At 44.3% G+C, this 23,122-nt stretch overlaps 1 protein-coding gene across 1 annotated transcript; it reads left to right on the forward strand.

Annotated features, from left to right (window-relative positions):
• The first annotated feature begins 922 nt into the window (after positions 1–922).
• Positions 923–22,911, forward strand: LOC142255206 (solute carrier family 22 member 20-like). The gene is made up of 11 exons (XM_075326720.1): positions 923–1,000; positions 3,470–3,889; positions 11,673–11,776; positions 12,017–12,171; positions 14,881–15,049; positions 16,868–16,991; positions 17,848–17,963; positions 18,240–18,454; positions 19,436–19,544; positions 20,105–20,311; positions 21,371–22,911. The coding sequence occupies exons 2-11, from the start codon at positions 3,506–3,508 to the stop codon at positions 21,462–21,464; spliced, it is 1,677 nt and encodes a 558-aa protein (XP_075182835.1). The 5' UTR covers positions 923–1,000; positions 3,470–3,505; the 3' UTR covers positions 21,465–22,911.
• The last annotated feature ends 211 nt before the right edge of the window (positions 22,912–23,122 follow it).

Consider the following 23,122-nt stretch of genomic DNA (forward strand, 5'->3'; position numbering starts at 1 on the left):
ATTGTAATTGTATCAACCTGTGGAATACATTATGTACAGTGTTTAAATAAATATATTTATATAATTTATATTTTGTATCATTTTTAATTTATATAATTTATTTTACATATTTTATTTTATATAATTATTATATATATCATTTATATTTTATATAATTTATTATATATACACACAAACAATTTCAGAATTGTTTTCATTCATTCTTCCTTCCAAAAAGTGTACTAAAAAGTTACCAAAAAATTAAGAGTTAATAAAAATCAACCAATCTAATAAAAAAAAAATGGCACTTGGAATGTGACAATGAAAAAAAAAGAAGAAAAAAAGAAATTCTTCATCCTTAATACCCAAAATGAGCCAATCCCGAAGGTGTTAATTTTTCACAGCGAGTCTATGGAATAGACCTATTCAGATATAGATATATATATATATCTATATATATATATATCTATATATATATATATATATATATAGATATATATATATATATCTATATAGATATATATAGATATACAGATATAGATATATATATATATATATATATATATAGATATATAAAATCGTTGCTGAAAATTCTGGCATAAATCTGTAATTTGATAACATACCTTAAGACTAGTAAATATCTAGCCTAATTATTTGGATTTTTTGTGACCAGGGTGTCGCACTCATAGTACATTTTTGATCGCAACGTTACCGCATTCCTTGAGATCTTTGACCATTTGACGTGTCCCAACCAAAGTTACCGTGTAGCTCTGGTTTAATTGTAAATTCAATATTCTAATCCAGATGATGCTTTGATAATAAAGTGATAATAATGAACTTTCCATCTTGAGTTCCACTTCCTAGTTTCTTAGAATTCGGGTCACTTATTAACCTCACTAACAGTGATTTCCTTTGAAGGTGTGAATTGTATATAAGGGAAGCAGCTACCATCATGATTTGTGGAATTGCAGCCAAAGCCTCGCAACATCCTCACCTGCTGGAACAGTCGGCAGCCCCCTAGGTGAGTACATAAAGGCATATCTTTACACTATCGGCAGTGGCCATGACTTGGCACCATCTTATCTGATTGCCATATTGGCTGGTCCCATGGCAAGAAAGTATATGGAACCAGAAGATATACAGCAGGACAGATAATTGTGTATAATATATAAATGTGCGTCAGGTAGGGCGCTGACTCCTCTGCTTCTGGGGTTTGTCATTAATAGATCTTGTAACTAAAATTCATAGCGTCCAATAACTAATTTTAGATGTGCGATGTGTCACTTACTAGGCTGCTTAGTGTAGTTTTCATAAAATCACAGTTTAATCAGCAGTAGATTATCATTACAAGACTACTTGGCATGCAGCAGGTAGTCCAGCATATTCATGAGCTCTGTATAACTGCTAGATCTGCAGCAGAGAAAACATTGGTTTGTATCAAAATGACAACAAACAGCCAAGTAAGTGACACATCGCTGGAATCAGGGTCTCTGTCTCTACATTATGCTGCTCTCAGATAGGGAAGAAAAAAACTGGTGACAGATTCCTTTAAAAATAACCTGTCTGCAGGATTTTGCTATATAATCTGAAACCAGCATGCAAGGGTTAACACATCGAATTCAGGTTGCCTGTTTTGTGAAGATCTGATATTTATTTGCTATGTTTGTTTAAGCAGCAGGACTCTTATCATTGCTCAGACTACAATGTCACTCTCACAGCAGTCCGCCATGCCCCTCCTCTGACTGACACCTCACTGTCAATGTACACTCTCTATAGAGAGCCTGGAGTGGGTGGGGGCAGCTCTCTCAGCTCTGCTATATGGCTAAGTTAAACATTCTGATTGGGTCAGAACAGCTGCACCCAGTAATCCAAGTGATACATCCTTGGATTCAGGATCTCTTTGCCTACATCATGCTGCTCTAAGATGATGTAGGAAAAACCTGCTGACAGATTCCGTTTAAAGCTCCGTGTCCCCAAAGGGCTCACTCACTTTAGCTATAAATCGGACAAGTGAATGCAAGAAAATCTGTTAGTGAATGATGCAGGTCAGATCTGCGGGTTTTTTCTCGGCTCTAAAAGGACTGAGGAAAAATCACAGCATGTTTCAATTGGCAGTGGATCTGGGATCACTCGTACCCATACAAGTCTATGGGAGCTTGTGATACATCAAACTGCACTGATGATATCCGATTCTTGCATGAGAATCAGATCACAGTGATTGACTGTCATGCAGTGGCTACCGGGATTCTGCCAGGTACATGGGAACCCCCGTCGGGCAATGCAACACACAGGGTACACATTACAACTGTGGGCCCTGGTGCTAGGGAAAGGGGAGAAGGGTCATCTCCTAAACTCACCTGAGGCTGATCCCTGCACTCCCTAATGTCCCTTTATGTTTCTTTCACCCCATCGCCGATCACATGCCTATCCGTGTCTCTCCCTGGACTCAGCCCTGTATAGTGCGCAGGGCAGCGGGACATTAGTCCCGCTTTAAGTTAAAGACACAGGGAGGATTAGACCGATCGGTAAAATAAACAGCAATTATACAAAGCACGCCAAACAAGAGGTAATAATGAGGAATTGGCCAGAGGGAAAAAACCAAAGAGGACTAAGGAAGGGACAACAACACAACTTTCGCTCAGCAAATGTTCTTTGAATGGCTTCCTGGTCCTCAGCTCACAGGTTCCCTCTAGAGACAAGAAAAGCAGAAACTATCACCAGCGATTACCTGGACTAGGAGGGAAGTCTTTATAGCAGAGCAATAGATTAGCAATGATTAGCAATAGAGAACAGCTGACTATTGCTTACTCTCAGAGTTCAGGAGACCAGAGGATCTACTTAACCCTAGCAGCGCTGGATAAAGGAGAATCTGCACAGTCAGCAGTATTAATTTGAGCGAGTGTGTATGAGGCCCTGCGGTGTGATCTCCTAACACCAAAAATAGGAGGGACCAGTCTCCATTGTGGTACCCTTGTAACATTGATACTCGGCTCACGCTTACAGCAGAAACTGAGCCAAGTATCACTGGCATGTTGCATCCGATTCTCTCACATCTGATGATATACACTCGTTTGGCCCCGGCCTTATGGAAACTGTTTTACAAATCATTACATGCCCCTGTATAGTACTAGTGTCCCATTTTTTGTGGCAGAGGCGTCTTGGGATCCATTGGTGTAATCAGGACCTTGACATCAGTATAAAGCAGGACAGATAATAGTGTCACTCATTGTCTGTTAATACATTATAAACAGAAGAAACTAAATAGTCGATAGCAGAAACCTCTTACTTCTTGCACTACAATTAACATTGCCTATATTTGTTTTGTAATTTTTTGTTATGGCTGCTATGTATGCTCATAGTAGTTATGATGGCTACAGCTACAGTCATTCCCATGCATTTTTGAAAATAATACTAATAATGCATACGGTATCTCCTTTTGCTTTCCTTTCTTTTTAATGTAATTATATGTATCTCTTATCTGTTGGTTTAGTTTTTGCATTCCTGCTTCCCAACATAGACCGGCAACATGGCCTTTGCAGATCTACTTGACCGGATCGGTGGTGTCGGCACCTTCCAGATACTGCACAGTATACTCTTGGCATTTCCAGTCTGCATGGTGGCCTGCCACAACTTCCTACAGAACTTTACTGCTGCTTTCCCAGGTCACCATTGTGAACCAAAAACCGGTCTAAATGGAACCGATGCTTTATCATATCAAGAACTTTTAAGGGTAACTGTGCCGACAGATGAGAGAGGTCAACTAGCAAAATGCCAGAGATTTCGAGAGCCCCAATGGAGCCTACTTCATTTTAATGGCACTCTAGCAAATATCACAGAGATGGAGACAGAACCGTGTGTTGATGGATGGGTTTATGACAAGAGTGTTATACGGTCCTCTATAATCACAGAGGTAAGAGTCCATGTTGTTGGTCAATACGTAGGTATCTCTTATATTAGATCCAGATGTACATAGATTTAGGTTTTATTTTTTTTTTTTTACTGTACACTTTAATGTTTTGTTTAACGTAAAGGCATAGAAGAAATATGGTGTGGAAGATCTCAGTACAATGCCAAGCTCTCCTATTTCTTGATAACTATAGATATTTTTCTATGCATTTATCTATATCATAGATAACAAAACCATAAGTAGGTAATAGTGATGAGCGAGCACTACCATGCTCGGGTACCCGGAACTCGTAACAAGTGATGAGCGGGCACTACCATGCGCAGGTGCTCAGTACTCATAACTAGTGATGAGCGAGCACTACCATGCTCGGGTGCTCAGTACTCATAACTAGTGATAAGTGAGCACTACCATGCTCGGGTGCTCTGTACTCATAACTAGTGATAAGTGAGCACTACCATGCTCGGGTGCTCAGTACTCGTAACTAGTGATGAGTGGTATAAACAAGAAGATGTGTGTCAGCTCACCCCTCTTCACTCCCGGACTCCACACTGATGCAAGGAACGCCCTGGCCCGGGCGGAAGGCAACATCAGAAGGAACAGGAATCCAGCATCAAGGAGAATGTGTAGAAGAATAAAAAACTTTCTTTTATTGGAATTATTCTTAAAAACAGATGTTCAATCAGATGTCAATGCTTCTAATATTTCAGCTGTTTCACGGCACTTTGTCAGCGCACATGATAGATGCACGGACTCCCTAACTTTTATGGGCATTGAAAAAGTTATCAAGCCAACTAGAGGAGGAAATCATAGGAGAAAACTCCTCAACAGAGAGTCCTTTTGGATTTTCAGACTAGGTACTAGAGTACCGCACGGTCTGAACACCCGACAGGACTTGATCCTACAATACTCTTAAAATAATATTCTTCCATCTATAACTTCAATAGTTCTTGAATCAATTATATATATCTACATTTTTCTATAAATAGATCTTTGTCCATGCTTTCAACATTCCAGCCGTTTCACGGCACTTTACCAGCATTATTTGGAAGCATGGATTTCCTGATTTATATGGACATGGAGAATTAAATTATCAAATCAGCTAGAGAAGGAAATTATGGGAGCAAATTTCTCAACAATTAGTCCCCTTGAATTTTCAGATGGGATACTAACGTACCGCATAGTCTGAATACTTGATAGGACTTGACATTGCATTACTCTTAAAACAACCATTCCTCCATTTCATAAGTTCAACAGTCTTTGAAACATCTGCACATTTTCACATTTATATTTCTCCAGAATAAATTCAATCCTCTATAATACTTTACATGATCTGTGTATATACATATATATTTATACATATTTTTTCAACTGCGGTTTCTTATATACATGTTTTTATTCCTGTCTTATGTATATCTTCCCTGCATGGGATTATGCACCTGTCTGTTTTTAGTTTTAATTAAGCACTCAGCTTTGCCAATGACGTTTAATGTGCACCCTTTATATGGGACCATTTTGGGGTAAAACACATGCCATGAGTAAGACCTTCTGGTCGAAACGCGTTGGATAATCCGCTACCATACTTGTGCCTCTGTGCTTACTGGATTGAACATCTGTTTTTAAGAATAATTCCAATAAAAGAAAGTTTTTTATTCTTCTACACATTCTCCTTGATGCTGGATTCCTGTTCCTTCTGATAGTGATGAGTGGGCACTACCATGCTCGGGTGCTCAGTACTCGTAACTAGTGATGAGTGGGCACTACCATGCTCGGGTGCTCAGTACTCATAACTAGTGATAAGTGAGCACTAACATGCTCGGGTGCTCAGTACTCGTAACTAGTGATAAGTGAGCACTACCATGCTCGGGTGCTCAGTACTCATAACTAGTGATAAGTGAGCACTACCATGCTCGGGTGCTCAGTACTCGTAACTAGTGATGAGCGGGCACTACCATGCTCGGGTGCTCAGTACTCGTAACTAGTGATGAGTGAGCACTACCATGCTCGGTTGCTCAGTACTCATAACTAGTGATGAGCGGGCACTACCATGCTCGGGTGCTCAGGGCTCGTAACTAGTGATAAGCTAGCACTACCATGCTCGGGTGCTCGGTACTCTTAACTAGTCATGAGTGAGCACTACCATGCTCGGGTGCTCGGTACTCTTAACTAGTCATGAGTCAGCACTACCATGCTCGGGGCTCGTAACTAGTGATGAGTGAGCACTACCATGCTCGGGTGTTTGGTACTCGCAACTAGTGATGAGCGGGCACTACCATGCGCAGGTGCTCAGTACTCATAACTAGTGATAAGTGAGCACTACCATGCTCGGGTGCTCAGTACTCATAACTAGTGATAAGTGAGCACTACCATGCTCGGGTGCTCAGTACTCGTAACTAGTGATGAGTGGGCACTACCATGCTCGGGTGCTCAGTACTCGTAACTAGTGATGAGTGGGCACTACCATGCTCGGGTGCTCAGTACTCATAACTAGTGATAAGTGAGCACTACCATGCTCGGGTGCTCAGTACTCGTAACTAGTGATAAGTGAGCACTACCATGCTCGGGTGCTCAGTACTCGTAACTAGTGATGAGCGGGCACTACCATGCTCGAGTGCTCAGTACTCTTAACTAGTCATGAGTGAGCACTACCATGCTCGGGTGCTCGGTACTCTTAACTAGTCATGAGTCAGCACTACCATGCTCGGGGCTCGTAACTAGTGATGAGTGAGCACTACCATGCTCGGGTGTTTGGTACTCGTAGCTAGTGATGAGCGAGCACTGCCATTCTCTGGTGCTCAGTACTCGTAACTAGTGATGAGCGAGCACTACCATGCTCGGGTGCTCAGTACTCGTAACTAGTGATGAACGGGCACTACCATGCTCGGGTGCTTGGTACTCGTAACTAGTCATGAGTGAGCACTACCATGCTCGGGTGTTCAGTACTCGTAGCTAGTGATGAGCGAGCACTGCCATGCTCTGGTGCTCAGTACTCGTAACTAGTGATGAGTGAGCACTACCATGCTTGGGTGCTCGGTACTCGTAACTAGTGATGAGCGAGCACTACCATGCTCCGGTGCTCAGTACTCGTAACTAGTGATGAGTGGGCACTACCATGCTCGGGTGCTCGGTACTGGTAACTAGTGATGAGCAGGCACTACCATGCTCGGGTGCTCGGTACTCGTAACTAGTGATGAGTGGGCACTACCATGCTCGGGTGTTCAGTACTCGTAGCTAGTGATGAGCGAGCACTGCCATGCTCTGGTGCTCAGTACTCGTAACTAGTGATGAGTGAGCACTACCATGCTTGGGTGCTCGGTACTCGTAACTAGTGATGAGCAGGCACTATCATGCTCGGGTGCTCCGTACTCGTAACTAGTGATGAGCGGGCACTACCATGCTCGGGTACTCGGTACTCGTAACTAGTGATGAGCAGGCACTACCATGCTCGGGTACTCGGTACTCGTAACTAGTGATGAGAGGGCACTACCATGCTCGGGTGCTCAGTACTCGTAACTAGTGATGAGCGGGCACTACCATGCTCGGGTGCTCAGTACTCGTAACTAGTGATGAGTGAGCACTACCATGCTCGGTTGCTCAGTACTCATAACTAGTGATGAGCGGGCACTACCATGCTCGGGTGCTCAGGGCTCGTAACTAGTGATAAGCTAGCACTACCATGCTCGGGTGCTCGGTACTCTTAACTAGTCATGAGTGAGCACTACCATGCTCGGGTGCTCGGTACTCTTAACTAGTCATGAGTCAGCACTACCATGCTCGGGGCTCGTAACTAGTGATGAGTGAGCACTACCATGCTCGGGTGTTTGGTACTCGCAACTAGTGATGAGCGGGCACTACCATGCGCAGGTGCTCAGTACTCATAACTAGTGATAAGTGAGCACTACCATGCTCGGGTGCTCAGTACTCATAACTAGTGATAAGTGAGCACTACCATGCTCGGGTGCTCAGTACTCGTAACTAGTGATGAGTGGGCACTACCATGCTCGGGTGCTCAGTACTCGTAACTAGTGATGAGTGGGCACTACCATGCTCGGGTGCTCAGTACTCATAACTAGTGATAAGTGAGCACTACCATGCTCGGGTGCTCAGTACTCGTAACTAGTGATAAGTGAGCACTACCATGCTCGGGTGCTCAGTACTCGTAACTAGTGATGAGCGGGCACTACCATGCTCGAGTGCTCAGTACTCTTAACTAGTCATGAGTGAGCACTACCATGCTCGGGTGCTCGGTACTCTTAACTAGTCATGAGTCAGCACTACCATGCTCGGGGCTCGTAACTAGTGATGAGTGAGCACTACCATGCTCGGGTGTTTGGTACTCGTAGCTAGTGATGAGCGAGCACTGCCATTCTCTGGTGCTCAGTACTCGTAACTAGTGATGAGCGAGCACTACCATGCTCGGGTGCTCAGTACTCGTAACTAGTGATGAACGGGCACTACCATGCTCGGGTGCTTGGTACTCGTAACTAGTCATGAGTGAGCACTACCATGCTCGGGTGTTCAGTACTCGTAGCTAGTGATGAGCGAGCACTGCCATGCTCTGGTGCTCAGTACTCGTAACTAGTGATGAGTGAGCACTACCATGCTTGGGTGCTCGGTACTCGTAACTAGTGATGAGCGAGCACTACCATGCTCCGGTGCTCAGTACTCGTAACTAGTGATGAGTGGGCACTACCATGCTCGGGTGCTCGGTACTGGTAACTAGTGATGAGCAGGCACTACCATGCTCGGGTGCTCGGTACTCGTAACTAGTGATGAGTGGGCACTACCATGCTCGGGTGTTCAGTACTCGTAGCTAGTGATGAGCGAGCACTGCCATGCTCTGGTGCTCAGTACTCGTAACTAGTGATGAGTGAGCACTACCATGCTTGGGTGCTCGGTACTCGTAACTAGTGATGAGCAGGCACTATCATGCTCGGGTGCTCCGTACTCGTAACTAGTGATGAGCGGGCACTACCATGCTCGGGTACTCGGTACTCGTAACTAGTGATGAGCAGGCACTACCATGCTCGGGTACTCGGTACTCGTAACTAGTGATGAGAGGGCACTACCATGCTCGGGTGCTCAGTACTCGTAACTAGTGATGAGCGGGCACTACCATGCTCGGGTGCTCAGTACTCGTAACTAGTGATGAGTGAGCACTACCATGCTCGGTTGCTCAGTACTCATAACTAGTGATGAGCGGGCACTACCATGCTCGGGTGCTCAGGGCTCGTAACTAGTGATAAGCTAGCACTACCATGCTCGGGTGCTCGGTACTCTTAACTAGTCATGAGTGAGCACTACCATGCTCGGGTGCTCGGTACTCTTAACTAGTCATGAGTCAGCACTACCATGCTCGGGGCTCGTAACTAGTGATGAGTGAGCACTACCATGCTCGGGTGTTTGGTACTCGTAACTAGTGATGAGCGGGCACTACCATGCGCAGGTGCTCAGTACTCATAACTAGTGATAAGTGAGCACTACCATGCTCGGGTGCTCAGTACTCATAACTAGTGATAAGTGAGCACTACCATGCTCGGGTGCTCAGTACTCGTAACTAGTGATGAGTGGGCACTACCATGCTCGGGTGCTCAGTACTCGTAACTAGTGATGAGTGGGCACTACCATGCTCGGGTGCTCAGTACTCATAACTAGTGATAAGTGAGCACTACCATGCTCGGGTGCTCAGTACTCGTAACTAGTGATAAGTGAGCACTACCATGCTCGGGTGCTCAGTACTCGTAACTAGTGATGAGCGGGCACTACCATGCTCGAGTGCTCAGTACTCTTAACTAGTCATGAGTGAGCACTACCATGCTCGGGTGCTCGGTACTCTTAACTAGTCATGAGTCAGCACTACCATGCTCGGGGCTCGTAACTAGTGATGAGTGAGCACTACCATGCTCGGGTGTTTGGTACTCGTAGCTAGTGATGAGCGAGCACTGCCATTCTCTGGTGCTCAGTACTCGTAACTAGTGATGAGCGAGCACTACCATGCTCTGGTGCTCAGTACTCGTAACTAGTGATGAGCGAGCACTGCCATTCTCTGGTGCTCAGTACTCGTAACTAGTGATGAGCGAGCACTACCATGCTCGGGTGCTCAGTACTCGTAACTAGTGATGAGCGAGCACTACCATGCTCGGGTGCTTGGTACTCGTAACTAGTCATGAGTGAGCACTACCATGCTCGGGTGTTCAGTACTCGTAGCTAGTGATGAGCGAGCACTGCCATGCTCTGGTGCTCAGTACTCGTAACTAGTGATGAGTGAGCACTACCATGCTTGGGTGCTCGGTACTCGTAACTAGTGATGAGCGAGCACTACCATGCTCCGGTGCTCAGTACTCGTAACTAGTGATGAGTGGGCACTACCATGCTCGGGTGCTCGGTACTGGTAACTAGTGATGAGCAGGCACTACCATGCTCGGGTGCTCGGTACTCGTAACTAGTGATGAGTGAGCACTACCATGCTCGGGTGCTCAGTACTGGTAACTAGTGATGAGCGGGCACTACCATGCTCGGGTGTTCAGTACTCGTAGCTAGTGATGAGCGAGCACTGCCATGCTCTGGTGCTCAGTACTCGTAACTAGTGATGAGTGAGCACTACCATGCTTGGGTGCTCGGTACTCGTAACTAGTGATGAGTGAGCACTACCATGCTTGGGTGCTCGGTACTCGTAACTAGTGATGAGTGAGCACTACCATGCTCGGGTGCTCGGTACTCGTAACTAGTGATGAGTGAGCACTACCATGCTTGGGTGCTCGGTACTCGTAACTAGTGATGAGCAGGCACTATCATGCTCGGGTGCTCCGTACTCGTAACTAGTGATGAGCGGGCACTACCATGCTCGGGTACTCGGTACTCGTAACTAGTGATGAGCAGGCACTACCATGCTCGGGTACTCGGTACTCGTAACTAGTGATGAGCGGGCACTACCATGCTCGGGTACTCGGTACTCGTAACTAGTGATGAGCAGGCACTACCATGCTCGGGTGCTCCGTACTCGTAACTAGTGATGAGCAGGCACTACCATGCTCGGGTGCTCCGTACTCGTAACTAGTGATGAGCAGGCACTACCATGCTCGGGTACTCGGTACTCGTAACTAGTGATGAGCGGGCACTACCATGCTCGGGTGCTCGCAGCGATGGCCAAGCACTAAAATGCTCGTTACACGATTTGACCTGGTCAGACTCTTGGACAAGCTCAACGCGAGTAACTAGCATTATGGAATGTCAATGATTGGCCTGTTCGGGTCTCCGACCACATATAGCCAGCCATAAACAGAGCATTTCCATCAGGAGAGAGGGCGGCTTTTTGTCTTAGGTCACACTACAACCAAGAACGTTGTTTTATCCCTGGGGGAGTCATTTAAACACTGTGACTGGCTTTCCCTGGGGTGCCTGTACACAAGCGGTGAAGTAAGCCTGTGCGCTGTAGTCGTTGTTTCATGAATTACATATGCGCGAATACCCGAGCACCCTGGAGCTTGATCAAGTAACAAGCATTGCTCAAGTGCTCGGTACTTGTAACAACAAGTGGATGCTCTGATGGACGCGACTTGAGTACCCAAGTATAATGGAAGTCCATGGGAAACTCAAACATTTTTCTGGGAAATCTTCTGGAAAAAAGCTTGAGTCCCCCACTAACTTCCATTATACACGGGTACAGAAGTTGCGCCCATCAGAGTATCCAGCTGCTCGTTACGAGTCCCCAGCACCCGAGCATGGTAGTGGTAGCAGGTAAAGGTCAAAAATATTATCCCTGTTATTCTTACTTTTTTTTTTTTTACAGTGGAATTTGGTATGTGACCTGCGCCCCATGAGGCAGATGGCGCAGTCGGTGTACATGGTGGGGGTCCTACTAGGAGGAGCTATTTTTGGAGGACTTTCAGACAGGTACATTTCATTTTTTTTTTAAATGTTGAAGTCTATTTTGCAATGCAAAGGAAATTACCAGTACAGTATAATGTCATCGAAAACTAAAAAATATCTCTGAAGTCATGACTTTACCGTACAAATGAAGACACCAACCAAAAGGCTTAGACATTACTGACTCAGATTAGTGTCCACCAACAAGCCTCGTGCTTTAGGTTGTTACAGTTTGACTTTACGTACAGTTTTCACTTTATTTTTTAGATTTGGACGAAGAACAATCCTCATCTGGTCATATATGCAAATGTCAGTAGCGGGGTCACTTGTTGCCTTCCTGCCCAACTTCCCATGCTACGTGTTCTTCAGACTCATCAGCGGCATGACCTTCTCCAGTGTCTTACTCAACACATTGTGCTTAAGTAAGTGATATATACTATGGAGGGTTTGACAAACATTTTTCTACTTGGGGTATCACCAGTCATGGATCAAGTATATAAAGAATTTTGCAAGCTTTATTTTTCACGGCTCATACACAAATAGTAGAGACGGGCAGATAGACTAGACCTTCTTGCAACTGGTCATATAACATATCTATAGCTCTCTACTATCAAATAAATCATAGATCACATGCCTTCTTTATACCACTACTATAGATACTATATTATTACCAGAGCTCATTTACCATTACTCCATTACTATGGATCATCTATAGTACTTTTCACCTATCACAAAGATGCCATCACCAGTGTCAGACTGGCTACCGGAGAAACTGCCAGTAATACCAGTCCTGGCTGCGGTTACCTACATTGAACTCCGGAGCTCTCACATGAGCTCCGGAGTGCAGCGCAACCTGTCCGCAGCTGTCATGAACTGAACCGCAATCGTCGGGGAATAGGTTGGCGCTCGCGGTTCAGTCCTGCAAACCCTTAGGGGTACTTTGCACACTACGATATCGCAGGTGCGATCAGGGCTGTGGAGTCGGTAAGCCAAACCTTCGACTCCGACTCCGACTCCGACTCCTCAAATTCTCTTGCACCGACTCCGACTCCGGCTCCGACTCCGACTCCGGCTCCGACTCCGACTCCGGCTCCGACTCCTACATATATTGCTTAGTTAGGTGAAAAATGTATTGTAGTACATGAATATGTGTATGTGAACATCAGACATTTAATAATTTTTATGATACGATAATCAAGATATTTGGATAGAACATAAAATATATTTATTGGAATACAACTTTAGAACACAAAAAACTGTAATAAATTGTAAATATGTAATACACTATGTAATATACAGTAGATTACATATATATCTTGTGTGTGTATATACACTGTGTGTATATATATTACATATTTATAATTTATTAGTTTTTTGTGTTCTAAAGTTGTATTCCAATAAATATTTTATGTTCTATCCAAATATCTTGATTATTGTATCATAAAAACAATTAAATGTCTGATGTTCACATTGTACTACAATAAATTTTTCACTTAAATATAAGCATTATACTAAATGTTATTATTTAGTAAAATATTCAGCACATTCTGCATTGCACTCCTGTCCCCAATTTATTATATATTTTAGGAGTCGGAGTCGGTGCATTTTATACCGACTCCGACTCCGACTCCACCAAAATGAGCTCCGACTCCGACTCCGACTCCACGACTCCGACTCCGACTCCACAGCCCTGGGTGCGATGTCGGTGGGGTCAAATCGAAAGTGACGCACATCCGGCGTCGCTGTCGATATCGTAGTGTGCAAATCCTTTCTGATACGATTAACGAGCGCAAAAGCGTCGTTATCGTATCATCGGTGTAGTGTCCGACATTTTCATAATACCGCTGCAGCGACGGTACGATGTTGTTCCTCGTTCCCTTGCGGCAGCACACATCACTGTGTGTGAAGCTGCAGGAGCGAGGAACATCAGCTTACCTGTATCACCGCGGCTCACGCCGGCTATGTGGAAGGAAGGAGGTGGGCGGGATGTTTACGTCCCGCTCATCCCTGCCCCTCCGCTTCTATTGGCCGCCTGCCGTGTGACGTCGCTGTGATGCCGCACGACCCGCCCCCTTAGTAAGGAGGCGGTTCGCCGGCCAGAGCGACGTTGCAGGGCAGGTAAGTGCATGTGAAGCTGCCGTAGCGATAATGTTTGCTACGGCAGCGATCACAAGATATTGCAGCTGTGACGGGGGCGGGGACTATCGCACTCGGCATTGCAAGCATCGGCTTGCGATGTCGTAGAGTGCAAAGTACCCCTTAGTTCAGTCCAGACTGAACTCCAGAGTTCAGGTGAGAGTTCCGGAGTTCAATGCACGTAACCGCAGCCAGGCTGGAATTACTGGCGGCTTCTCTGGTAGCCAGTCTGACACTGCCCATCACAATACTATATTGATGGATCATAATGTTAAAAAGGTTGTCCACTACTTTTACATTGATGGCCCATCGTTTGGATAGGTCATCAATGTCTAATCGACTGGGTCTGATCTCGCTGATCAGTTGTTCTCATTGCCGGCAGCAGTAGTAGGCGGCTGGAAATGCTCAGTTCCGGAGCTGCTCCGTCTTCTGATAGGGTGCTGTACTTCCTCCTCCCATTCAAATCAATAGGAGGAGGATGTGTAGTATCCAGCTGTTACCGCTATCAGTTGACAGTGTAGCTCCGGAACTGAGCATTTCCGGCTGCCTGCTCCTGCTGTCGGTACAGAAAATAGCAGAGGTGTTGGGTGTTGGAGGTATACGTAAAAAACGAATGTCACTAGGATGGTCCGTGTGGCATCCAATTTTTTTCTCGCAACCATAGACTTGAAAAGTTGAGTCTCCTCCAGTTTACGCGTCCACTCACCACATGCTACAATTTTTTCCTGAGGCCGAGTACAGATGGGAAATAAATCACTGATCGGCACTGCCTCATGGAATAACATTGGTCCTAGTGCAATCCCTATTTTTGCGCTTATCCGATTTATACGCTCGTGTGAGTGAACCCTAATAATATAAATCATAAAACATTTGTAAGTAAAGAAGAGAAAATAGGCAAAGTGAGTAGAAGAGATGTAATGATCATAAGAAACAATACACAAGACTATAAATAAAGGCAGGTAAACCAATTTTAAGGATTCCTGTTATTTTGACAGTGTTGGAGTGGATGCCAGTTAAAGGGCGCACGCTAGCAGGAACCTTCATCGGTTACGTCTTCACTTCTGGCCAGATGGTGCTTTCAGGACTGGCATATGCAATTCGTGACTGGCGCTGGCTGCAGTTTTCTGTTACTGCCCCGTTCTACCTTTTCTTCTTATATTCATGGTAAGTACTTTAGATTTTCTACATAATCCCCCTTTTCTCTGCTTAGATGATCTCCTTACATTATTCCTTCATGGGTTGACCCAAGTTCTTATCTGTTGACATTAAGAAAGACAAAGTGATACTTGAGGTTATCCTCTTTTCTATGCAATACCCAATGCCTGATAGTGTGCGGGGACACAGGATGGAGAGAGTTGTCTTCAAACTAATATATCATAGCAAATGTGGAGACATGAGGGTCAGTGGGTGCTCTCGTCCACTGGCCTGGCTGGATTCAGAAAGACCTGTATGGACCAGGGCTAATCCCACTGAACACCCTCACTCCTCCCCTGAACATCCACACTGCTTCCCCATGGGCAAAAGACTAGATGGTACAAGCGACAGAGTCTCACGCTTCCTCTAGACCACAAGGGATTAGCATCTTCATGGCTTCAAGGCTTCCAGTTCAGCAGGACCCCGTTTTTGGTGGGCACCCACTGAGAAGAGATAGTGGCAAGCTTAGGAAGCTGACCGAGCACAACAAGATATGTAGCCAGGCAGCCTAGTAGTCCCAACCTTGATTCTCCAAGTGAATTTGTTGGCTCATAGTTGAACAGTGAAGCGGTTCTCTGTTCCTTCAGCTGGATCCATAGCACCTCAGCTGAAATCCTATAGAATATCCAAAGGGAAGCAGTTCTGTGTTCCTTCAGCTGGAACCGCAGCTCCTTGGCTGAAATCCTGTAGAATATCCAAAGGGAAGCAGTTCTGTGTTCCTTCAGCTGGAACCGCAGCTCCTTGGCTGAAATCCTGTAGAATATCCAAAGGGAAGCAGTTCTGTGTTTCCTCAGCTGGAACCGAAGTTCCCCGGCCGAGATTATGTAGAATCCTCTCTGGAAGCAGGGCCCTTTTATACCACTCAGCTCTCTTACAGGATTGGTGGAGATGGCTGCTTTCTCAGTTGTCGCTAGTACAATCTGACTGCATAAGTTTCCTGTGAATTATCTTGTCAAAAGAGCTGAGGGAATACACAGTTACAGACAATACGGCTCTGATCAGTTTTGCAAAAGAGACAATGACTAACTTCCCTTGATTTAACAAACAAAGGACCCATAAGTCTGGCCTAATTAAGAACAGTTGTCACAGCAAGCTCCATGTGTTTTATTATTTTTTTGGTATTTTTTTATGCCTTTAAACATAAGTTACGCTTACTACCTTTTTGGATGTTGGTCTTTTTTATACTTATATATATATATCAGACATGGAAAAACATTTTTTTTTGTCAGATGACCACTTGGAACACTATTTGCAGCTCAAAATAGATGAATTATTATATTTATAGCCATATTTAGGATGTCATGCCATTATCTTATTACTAGTGGTGAGCGAGTACCTAACTATTCATACTCGCTATAGTCATAACGAGCACTGTCTAATACTCGCGTATTCGTTCCGAATAGTGTGTGCCATGCAAGTCAATGAGGAAAAACTCACAAAGTAAGGAGTAACTTGAATTCCGCACTATTCGCTAAACACACGAATAATACGGCACTCTGGTTACTCGTTACTTTGTGAGTTTTTCCACATTGACTTACATTGCACACGCTATTCGGAACGAATACGCGAGTATTAGACAGTACTTGTTATGAGTATAGCGAGTACGAATAGTTAGGTATGTTTTATAGGAGACATTTAGTTGAGCGAGTACCTAACTATTATTAGTTAGAATGAGATTATTGTAGGAGCATTGAAGTGTCCACCGCACAATATAATGGAATATGTGGTAGTGCTTTGTATATTTTGGAATAATGAGATCCATCTAATAGACTTTGTCTGTGGACGCAGGTTCTTACAGGAGTCTGGCCGATGGCTTATTTTAAATAAGAAGACGGACCAAGCCCTAACCAATCTGCGTCGTGTGGCAAAATTGAACGGCAAAAACGAGGAAGGTCTGAAAATGACTAAAGAGGTAAGAAACATTCAAATTTCAAGAAATACAATTGTGCATTAGGTACAGAGAGTGAATAATATTTGTCACGCTCCCGGTGTCCCAGCACCGCTCCTTACGCACTGATCCGGTCACACCATCCCGGCACCGCTCCTTACCCACTGATCCAGTCCACATGTCCACCGGTCGCGGCCACCGCTCCCGCTCGTGCTCTCCTGCGTCCTGCTCCTGGTGTCATGAGTCTGACTCTGAGTCTTAGGGTACGCTCACACAAGCGTATAACTCGCATGAGTATCGGACCGCATCACCCGGCGCGCCTAGCTTCTCTGCTGACAGGAGCGGGTCAGCTGCATGTATTTCTATGCGGCTGACATGCTCCTGTCCGGAGAGTGTGCGGCCGCACCGAGTGATGCGGTCCGATACTCATGCGAGTTATACGCTCGTGTGAGCGTACCCTGAGCCACATGTTTCTGTATAGGACCGGGCCGTGCCCACTCTCCTGGTCTTATAGGCCCAGCACACCTGCAGCAGGAAATGACATGAGGCTGTGCTTGGTATATAAGACTGGCCTTTCCATGTGGGCGGCGCCTGATCAACGTGTCTTGAAGCCTTGTCTTCTGAGCTAGGTGCTCAGGTCCCCTTGTGCCATGTCCTGTACTACTGCCTGTCATTACTACCCGGCACCTGTACCAGTATCCTGCATTGTCTGAAGGAATTCTGTGACCCCAGTGACTTTGCTCTACCCGTTCCCTGTGGGATGCTGTCCCTGCCCCGTTAGTGCTCCGGCTACCGTGCATCCAGGCCTCCGGTGGGGTGCACGGTCCAGTGGATCCACCACCTGGACCTAACAATATTACCCCTCATTTTCTACCTACAGGAGGTGATTGCCGAGATGCAAACAGAAATTTCCAACAGAAAGTCCTCTCACACCATACTGGACCTTATCCGAACCCCGGGGATGAGACGCATCACAGGATGCCTAATGATGGTCTGGTGAGTTTGTTGTTATCGTCTTTCAATTATTTGGAGTCTGGGTCAAAAAAAAGTACGATTCCACTATCTGGCTTCCTTCTGTTCCTGATGTCTGTCCATTCGATTCACCCTGCAATGTGACAACATCTTTTGCAGCACTGTGGTGGTCAACGTTTGTATCAGTTCCAGTCACCCGTGGGAATCACAATGTATTTTCCAAATTTCATGATTATGATGAACCTTTTTTGTCCTCTAAAAATATTTTTTTTTGTTGTTTTTTTTTTTTTATTTATTTAGGTTTTCAACAAGTTTTGCTTACTATGGGTTAGCTATGGACTTGCAAAAATTTGGAATTAGTGTCTACCTGGTGCAGTTTTGTTTCGGTGCCATTGATGTCCCGGCCAAGTTTGTGGCAGCTTTGACAATGAGCTTTATTGGGAGACGGGTGACGCAGGGCACATTTCTTATTCTTGCTGGGGCAATGATTATCGCAAATATCTTTGTACCAATAGGTAAGTTGAATTTTAGAATCAATTTCCAATCTTAATTCTGCTTAATCTATATATAGCAAAGTGTTATGCTTTCCCATTCATGTCCATATGCACATTTTCACTATCATGATTTATGTCTGGCTTTGCCACTGCTGAGCCTTTGCTTGTATTCTATCCTAGGGTTACAGGTCATGGGAGAGATTAATTCCATTCTGCCTTGTTCCAGTGGGAAGGCCACTATATCCTGGCACTGCTCCTCCAGAACATTGCCAGTAATAGTTTCTGCTTGCCTGGCTCCCATGAGTTTTCCTTGATCTGTCCTGCTCCCTGCTACCTTGTCCTGACCCATGTCATCCTCTCTGTTTGTCCGTTCCGTTCCCTAATTCCCCGGTCCTGTCTGTTGTTTTCCCCGAGTCCTGTCTATCTTACCTCATTCTCGACCCGTGACTCCTCCTCCCTTGTACGTTACTTGGACTTCCCGGCTTCTGACCTGTATCTTCATTCTTGACATCAGCTTCGTCTCTCCCTTCTGCTGTTTTACGTGACCTCCTGGTTTCTGACCCCTGGCATCACCTGACTGCGTCCTGCTTTCTCATGTACTATTGACGAGACCTCCTGTTGCAGACCCGGCTTGCTGACTTCTCTATTGCCCTCCAGTGGTTAGTCTGCTAACTGCGCACTGAAGCTATACCTCCATCTAGCTTCAGTGTTTTCTTAGTACAAAGTGATATTCACGTTGAACGGCTTTTCTAATGATCATCAATAGAGTTAAGTTGCGACACTTGTAAAAAAAAAATCCAACACTGTCACTTGCTGCTTTAATACCATCGACTTCAATTCATGTTGCATGCTCTAAAATTTAAAGACTTGTTTAAGATCTGCTGTTGTGCAACCACCATTGCCATGTATTCCTAGACAAATTTGGCTTTTTTGGAAAGAAATTGAAGATTTTAGTTTATTATGAGATGGTATCAGGTTCTGACTCCAATGTTGGAATTGCAGATATGCGCGTTCTGAGGACAGCGCTGGCCGCCTTGGGAAAAGGCTTCTGTGCTTCAGCATTTATGTGTGCCTATCTGTATTCTGGAGAACTCTTCCCTACTGAGATAAGGTAAGTATCGCAACTATCACATGAGAGACTATAGAAAAATAGGAGTCCACTATGTGCCATGTATAATATTGGCGTTTTCTTAGAAGGCAGAGGGGACTTGTAACACCCAATAGTGAAGCCATTGCCCCCGCACCACCCCACAGCGATGCCTTTAATACGAGAGTGAATCTACCCCTGTGATTTTATGGGGTCCATTCTCAGCTTCAACCAATCGATTTGTTTATTGGGTGGTGGCTCATTATTTCCAATTACTCAATAGATTTGTAACGTGGGACCCCATCTTTGAGATTTTTGGCTACCAACATTTGAAATGTAATATATTAAAGTCTATGGACGCCTTTGACCTGGAAAAACACATTTTTATATATGTTAGTGGTTAACTTTAAATAATAAAAAGTATCAGTCTACAACCTTCATTCCTTCATTCAATTTCAAGGGGGGAGCAAAAAAGCCATCAGAAACAGGAGAGGAAGCTGTGATGGATTTCAAATAGTTTTGTTAAATAATGGACATCCTATCTCTGCCATCATCAGATGTTTTATGTTCTCTATTCGTTCCAGGCAGACCGGTATGGGATTCTCAGACATGAACGCCAGAGTTGGGTCGGTGGTGGCACCAGTGATACATTTAATTGGTGATCACATCCCAATTCTGCCAGCTGTCATATTTGGCACGGCTCCTATTTTATCCGGAATTGCTGCTATTTGTCTGCTGACCGAGACCCGCAATCAGCCCCTGAATGACACCATCCAAGAAGTGGAAGACAGGTGAGTGGTCTATGGGGGGGACTTTGTAAGGGATAGCCACTGTAATAGGGGGGAACTTCTTATTTTTAGAAAGTCTTCTGAGGAATAAGATAATCATCACTGGTAATTGCTTCTGGACATGTATAATATGCAGTGGCGTAACTAGAGTTTGATGGACCCCAGTGCAAAGTTTTGACCTGGGCCCCTCCCTCTTGACCTGGCCCTCCCCCCCCAACCGTACACCGACTCTCGGGGTACAGTATACTGATGCTAACTTTTTTGGCAAAGGATAGTGTGGCTGATACTTGGCTCTTTCCCTCAGCACCCAGGTTTCCCATGATCTGAAATTCCTCTTTCTATCAGCACCCAGCTTTCCTATGTTCTGATATCCATCTGGTCCTCAGCAACCCCAACTTCCCCAACTTCCCCATGCTCTGCTATACATCTTTCCCTGAGCACCATGATAGCATGGGAAAGCTGGGTGCTGAGGGAAATATGTAGAGCAGAGCATGGGAAAGCTGGGTGTTGAGGGAAAGAGCCTCTTGGGCTCTTGTGCGGCTGCACAGGCTGCACCAATGATATGTCCGCCCCTGGGCCCTTCTTTGTCTGCTCCCACTGTGAGTGGTCAGTTCCTAACAAACAGGACCACTTGATGTCTTGTCTTGTAGAAATGTCCAAGACATTTCAGCTTCCACCATAGAGAGAAGAAGTAAGGTTGGGGCTAGCGGCCAACTTTGGCTGTGACCCAGGTCGCACAGCCAAAAATCACTGTATGCCGCTAATATATCACATTCATAATGCAAGTGAATAAAGCCACATCGCAACCTGCAATCTACCAGAAGCAAGTCTCGAAAAAATCCAACTGGCTCCAATTTTTTTGCAACTTGCTTGTCTTGGTCGCAGTACGCAATGTAACACCACTTTCTTGCATTATGCTATGATATACGGCAATTTTTGGTCATGTGACCTGTATTGAGGCCATAGTCGCTGTGTACCCCCAGGTAATGGAATAAGTTATAGGCACAATACTGTGCTTTAGAACAGATCATCACTTATGCATGATGCTCTTTGTTTCTTCAGGAGGCTAAAAAAGAATTGGACAAAAGAGGATACACAGAAATTGGAGATTGCATTACTACCCCCAAAAATGGACACCTTCAAAGAGGCAATTTGACAACTTTCAGAAGGCCTAGACGCCATCGCCAGTGTATACTACGTCTTGTATCACGAGGAGTCGGGAAAACCTCATGCACCAACTCTTACAATAAGGTGCTCAACTCCCATGATGAGCAACGACATAACCTCAGATATGGGGAGACTATGTATCTCACACATATACTGTATACTCGAGAACAATGACAACAATGTAGACCATTGCCTTGTTATATACTACAATGACACCAATGTAGACCATGGCCTTGTTATATACTACATGACACCAATGTAGACCATTGCCTTGTTATATACTACAATGACACCAATGTAGACCATTGCCTTGTTATATACTACAATGACACCAATGTAGACCATTGCCTTGTTATATACTACAATGACACCAATGTAGACCATTGCCTTGTTATATACTACAATGACACCAATGTAGACCATTGCCTTGTTATATACTACAATGACACCAATGTAGACCATTGCCTTGTTATATATACAATAATAACAATGTAGACCATTGCCTTGTTATATATACAATAATAACAATGTAGACCATTGCCTTGTTATATATACAATAATAACAATGTAGACCATTGCCTTGTTATATATACAATAATAACAATGTAGACCATTGCCTTGTTATATATACAATAATAACAATGTAGACCATTGCCTTGCAATACACAACAATGTAGACCATTGCCTTGCTATATACAGAACAATGTAGACTATTGCCTTGTTATTGTCTACGAAGATATTCATGCAATATATACAACTATTACAGACGGAATGTGGAACAAGCCATTCGATAAATCGGTATCAGTGCAAATGATATCCGTATACTTATGATATACAGAACTATACACTATAAAGCGTATATGACAATATTTAGAAATACAATATTAATGTAACTCTCAAAGTACAATATTTGGTTGTCGATAAATTTACCTAAATGGCAGTGACAGGTAGCTGCTTATATTAATACATGGCTTAGGAACTCGTCTGACAACCACTAATTGCAGAAATTTCAGAGATGGTTGTCACTTCGCTTCCCTCGTACCCGATAGAGAACATATATTTTCTTTGCTGTGACTTTCATCTCACCCTACTGTTCTTGGATAAATAGCACAATAGTCCTTGTTATATTCTATTCATGAACCAGGAGGACCTGGATGAGCAATTATATAAGTCCCTTTAAATGGTAAGAGAATTACATTATAAAACATGGTCTCCACCAACGGGAAGACTCATGGAAAAGTGATCTAGTGGAAAATCGAGCTACATCGGTACCGTATATTTGTAAATGAACAGCTCACATTCATGTATACCATGTTTCATCGTTCTTCACCTCTGTACAAGCTATGTGTAGTATCTATGTATCTGTACAATATCCGATGGAGGTGAATATTATTTCCTCAGTGCAATGTATTTTAAATAAAGCTCGTATTTATACATTTTCAGTTTTTTCCTTGTACGGCAAACCACCATATTTTATTTGTGACTGATTTTAGTATTTTTATGTGGAAAACTGATGTGAATGTTAGAAGGGTAAAATGAGCCGAAAAGTAAGTATTTAAAAAAAATGTTTTTACTTTTGAGCAATTCATAAGCCATTCTCGAACAAAAAGTCCAAGAAAGTAATAGAAGCATGCAATCGGATGTAAA

This window comes from Anomaloglossus baeobatrachus, chromosome 10 (assembly GCF_048569485.1).
Source record: "Anomaloglossus baeobatrachus isolate aAnoBae1 chromosome 10, aAnoBae1.hap1, whole genome shotgun sequence".
NCBI lineage: Eukaryota > Metazoa > Chordata > Amphibia > Anura > Aromobatidae > Anomaloglossus > Anomaloglossus baeobatrachus.

Coding starts and splice junctions, on each gene's coding strand:
- LOC142255206 (XM_075326720.1), top strand. CDS start 3,506: ATGGCCTTTGCAGATCTACTTGACCGGATCGGTGGTGTCGGCACCTTC. Junction 3,890..11,672: donor GGTCCTCTATAATCACAGAG/GTAAGAGTCCAT, acceptor TTTTTTTTACAG/TGGAATTTGGTATGTGACCT. Junction 20,312..21,370: donor ATCCAAGAAGTGGAAGACAG/GTGAGTGGTCTA, acceptor TTGTTTCTTCAG/GAGGCTAAAAAAGAATTGGA.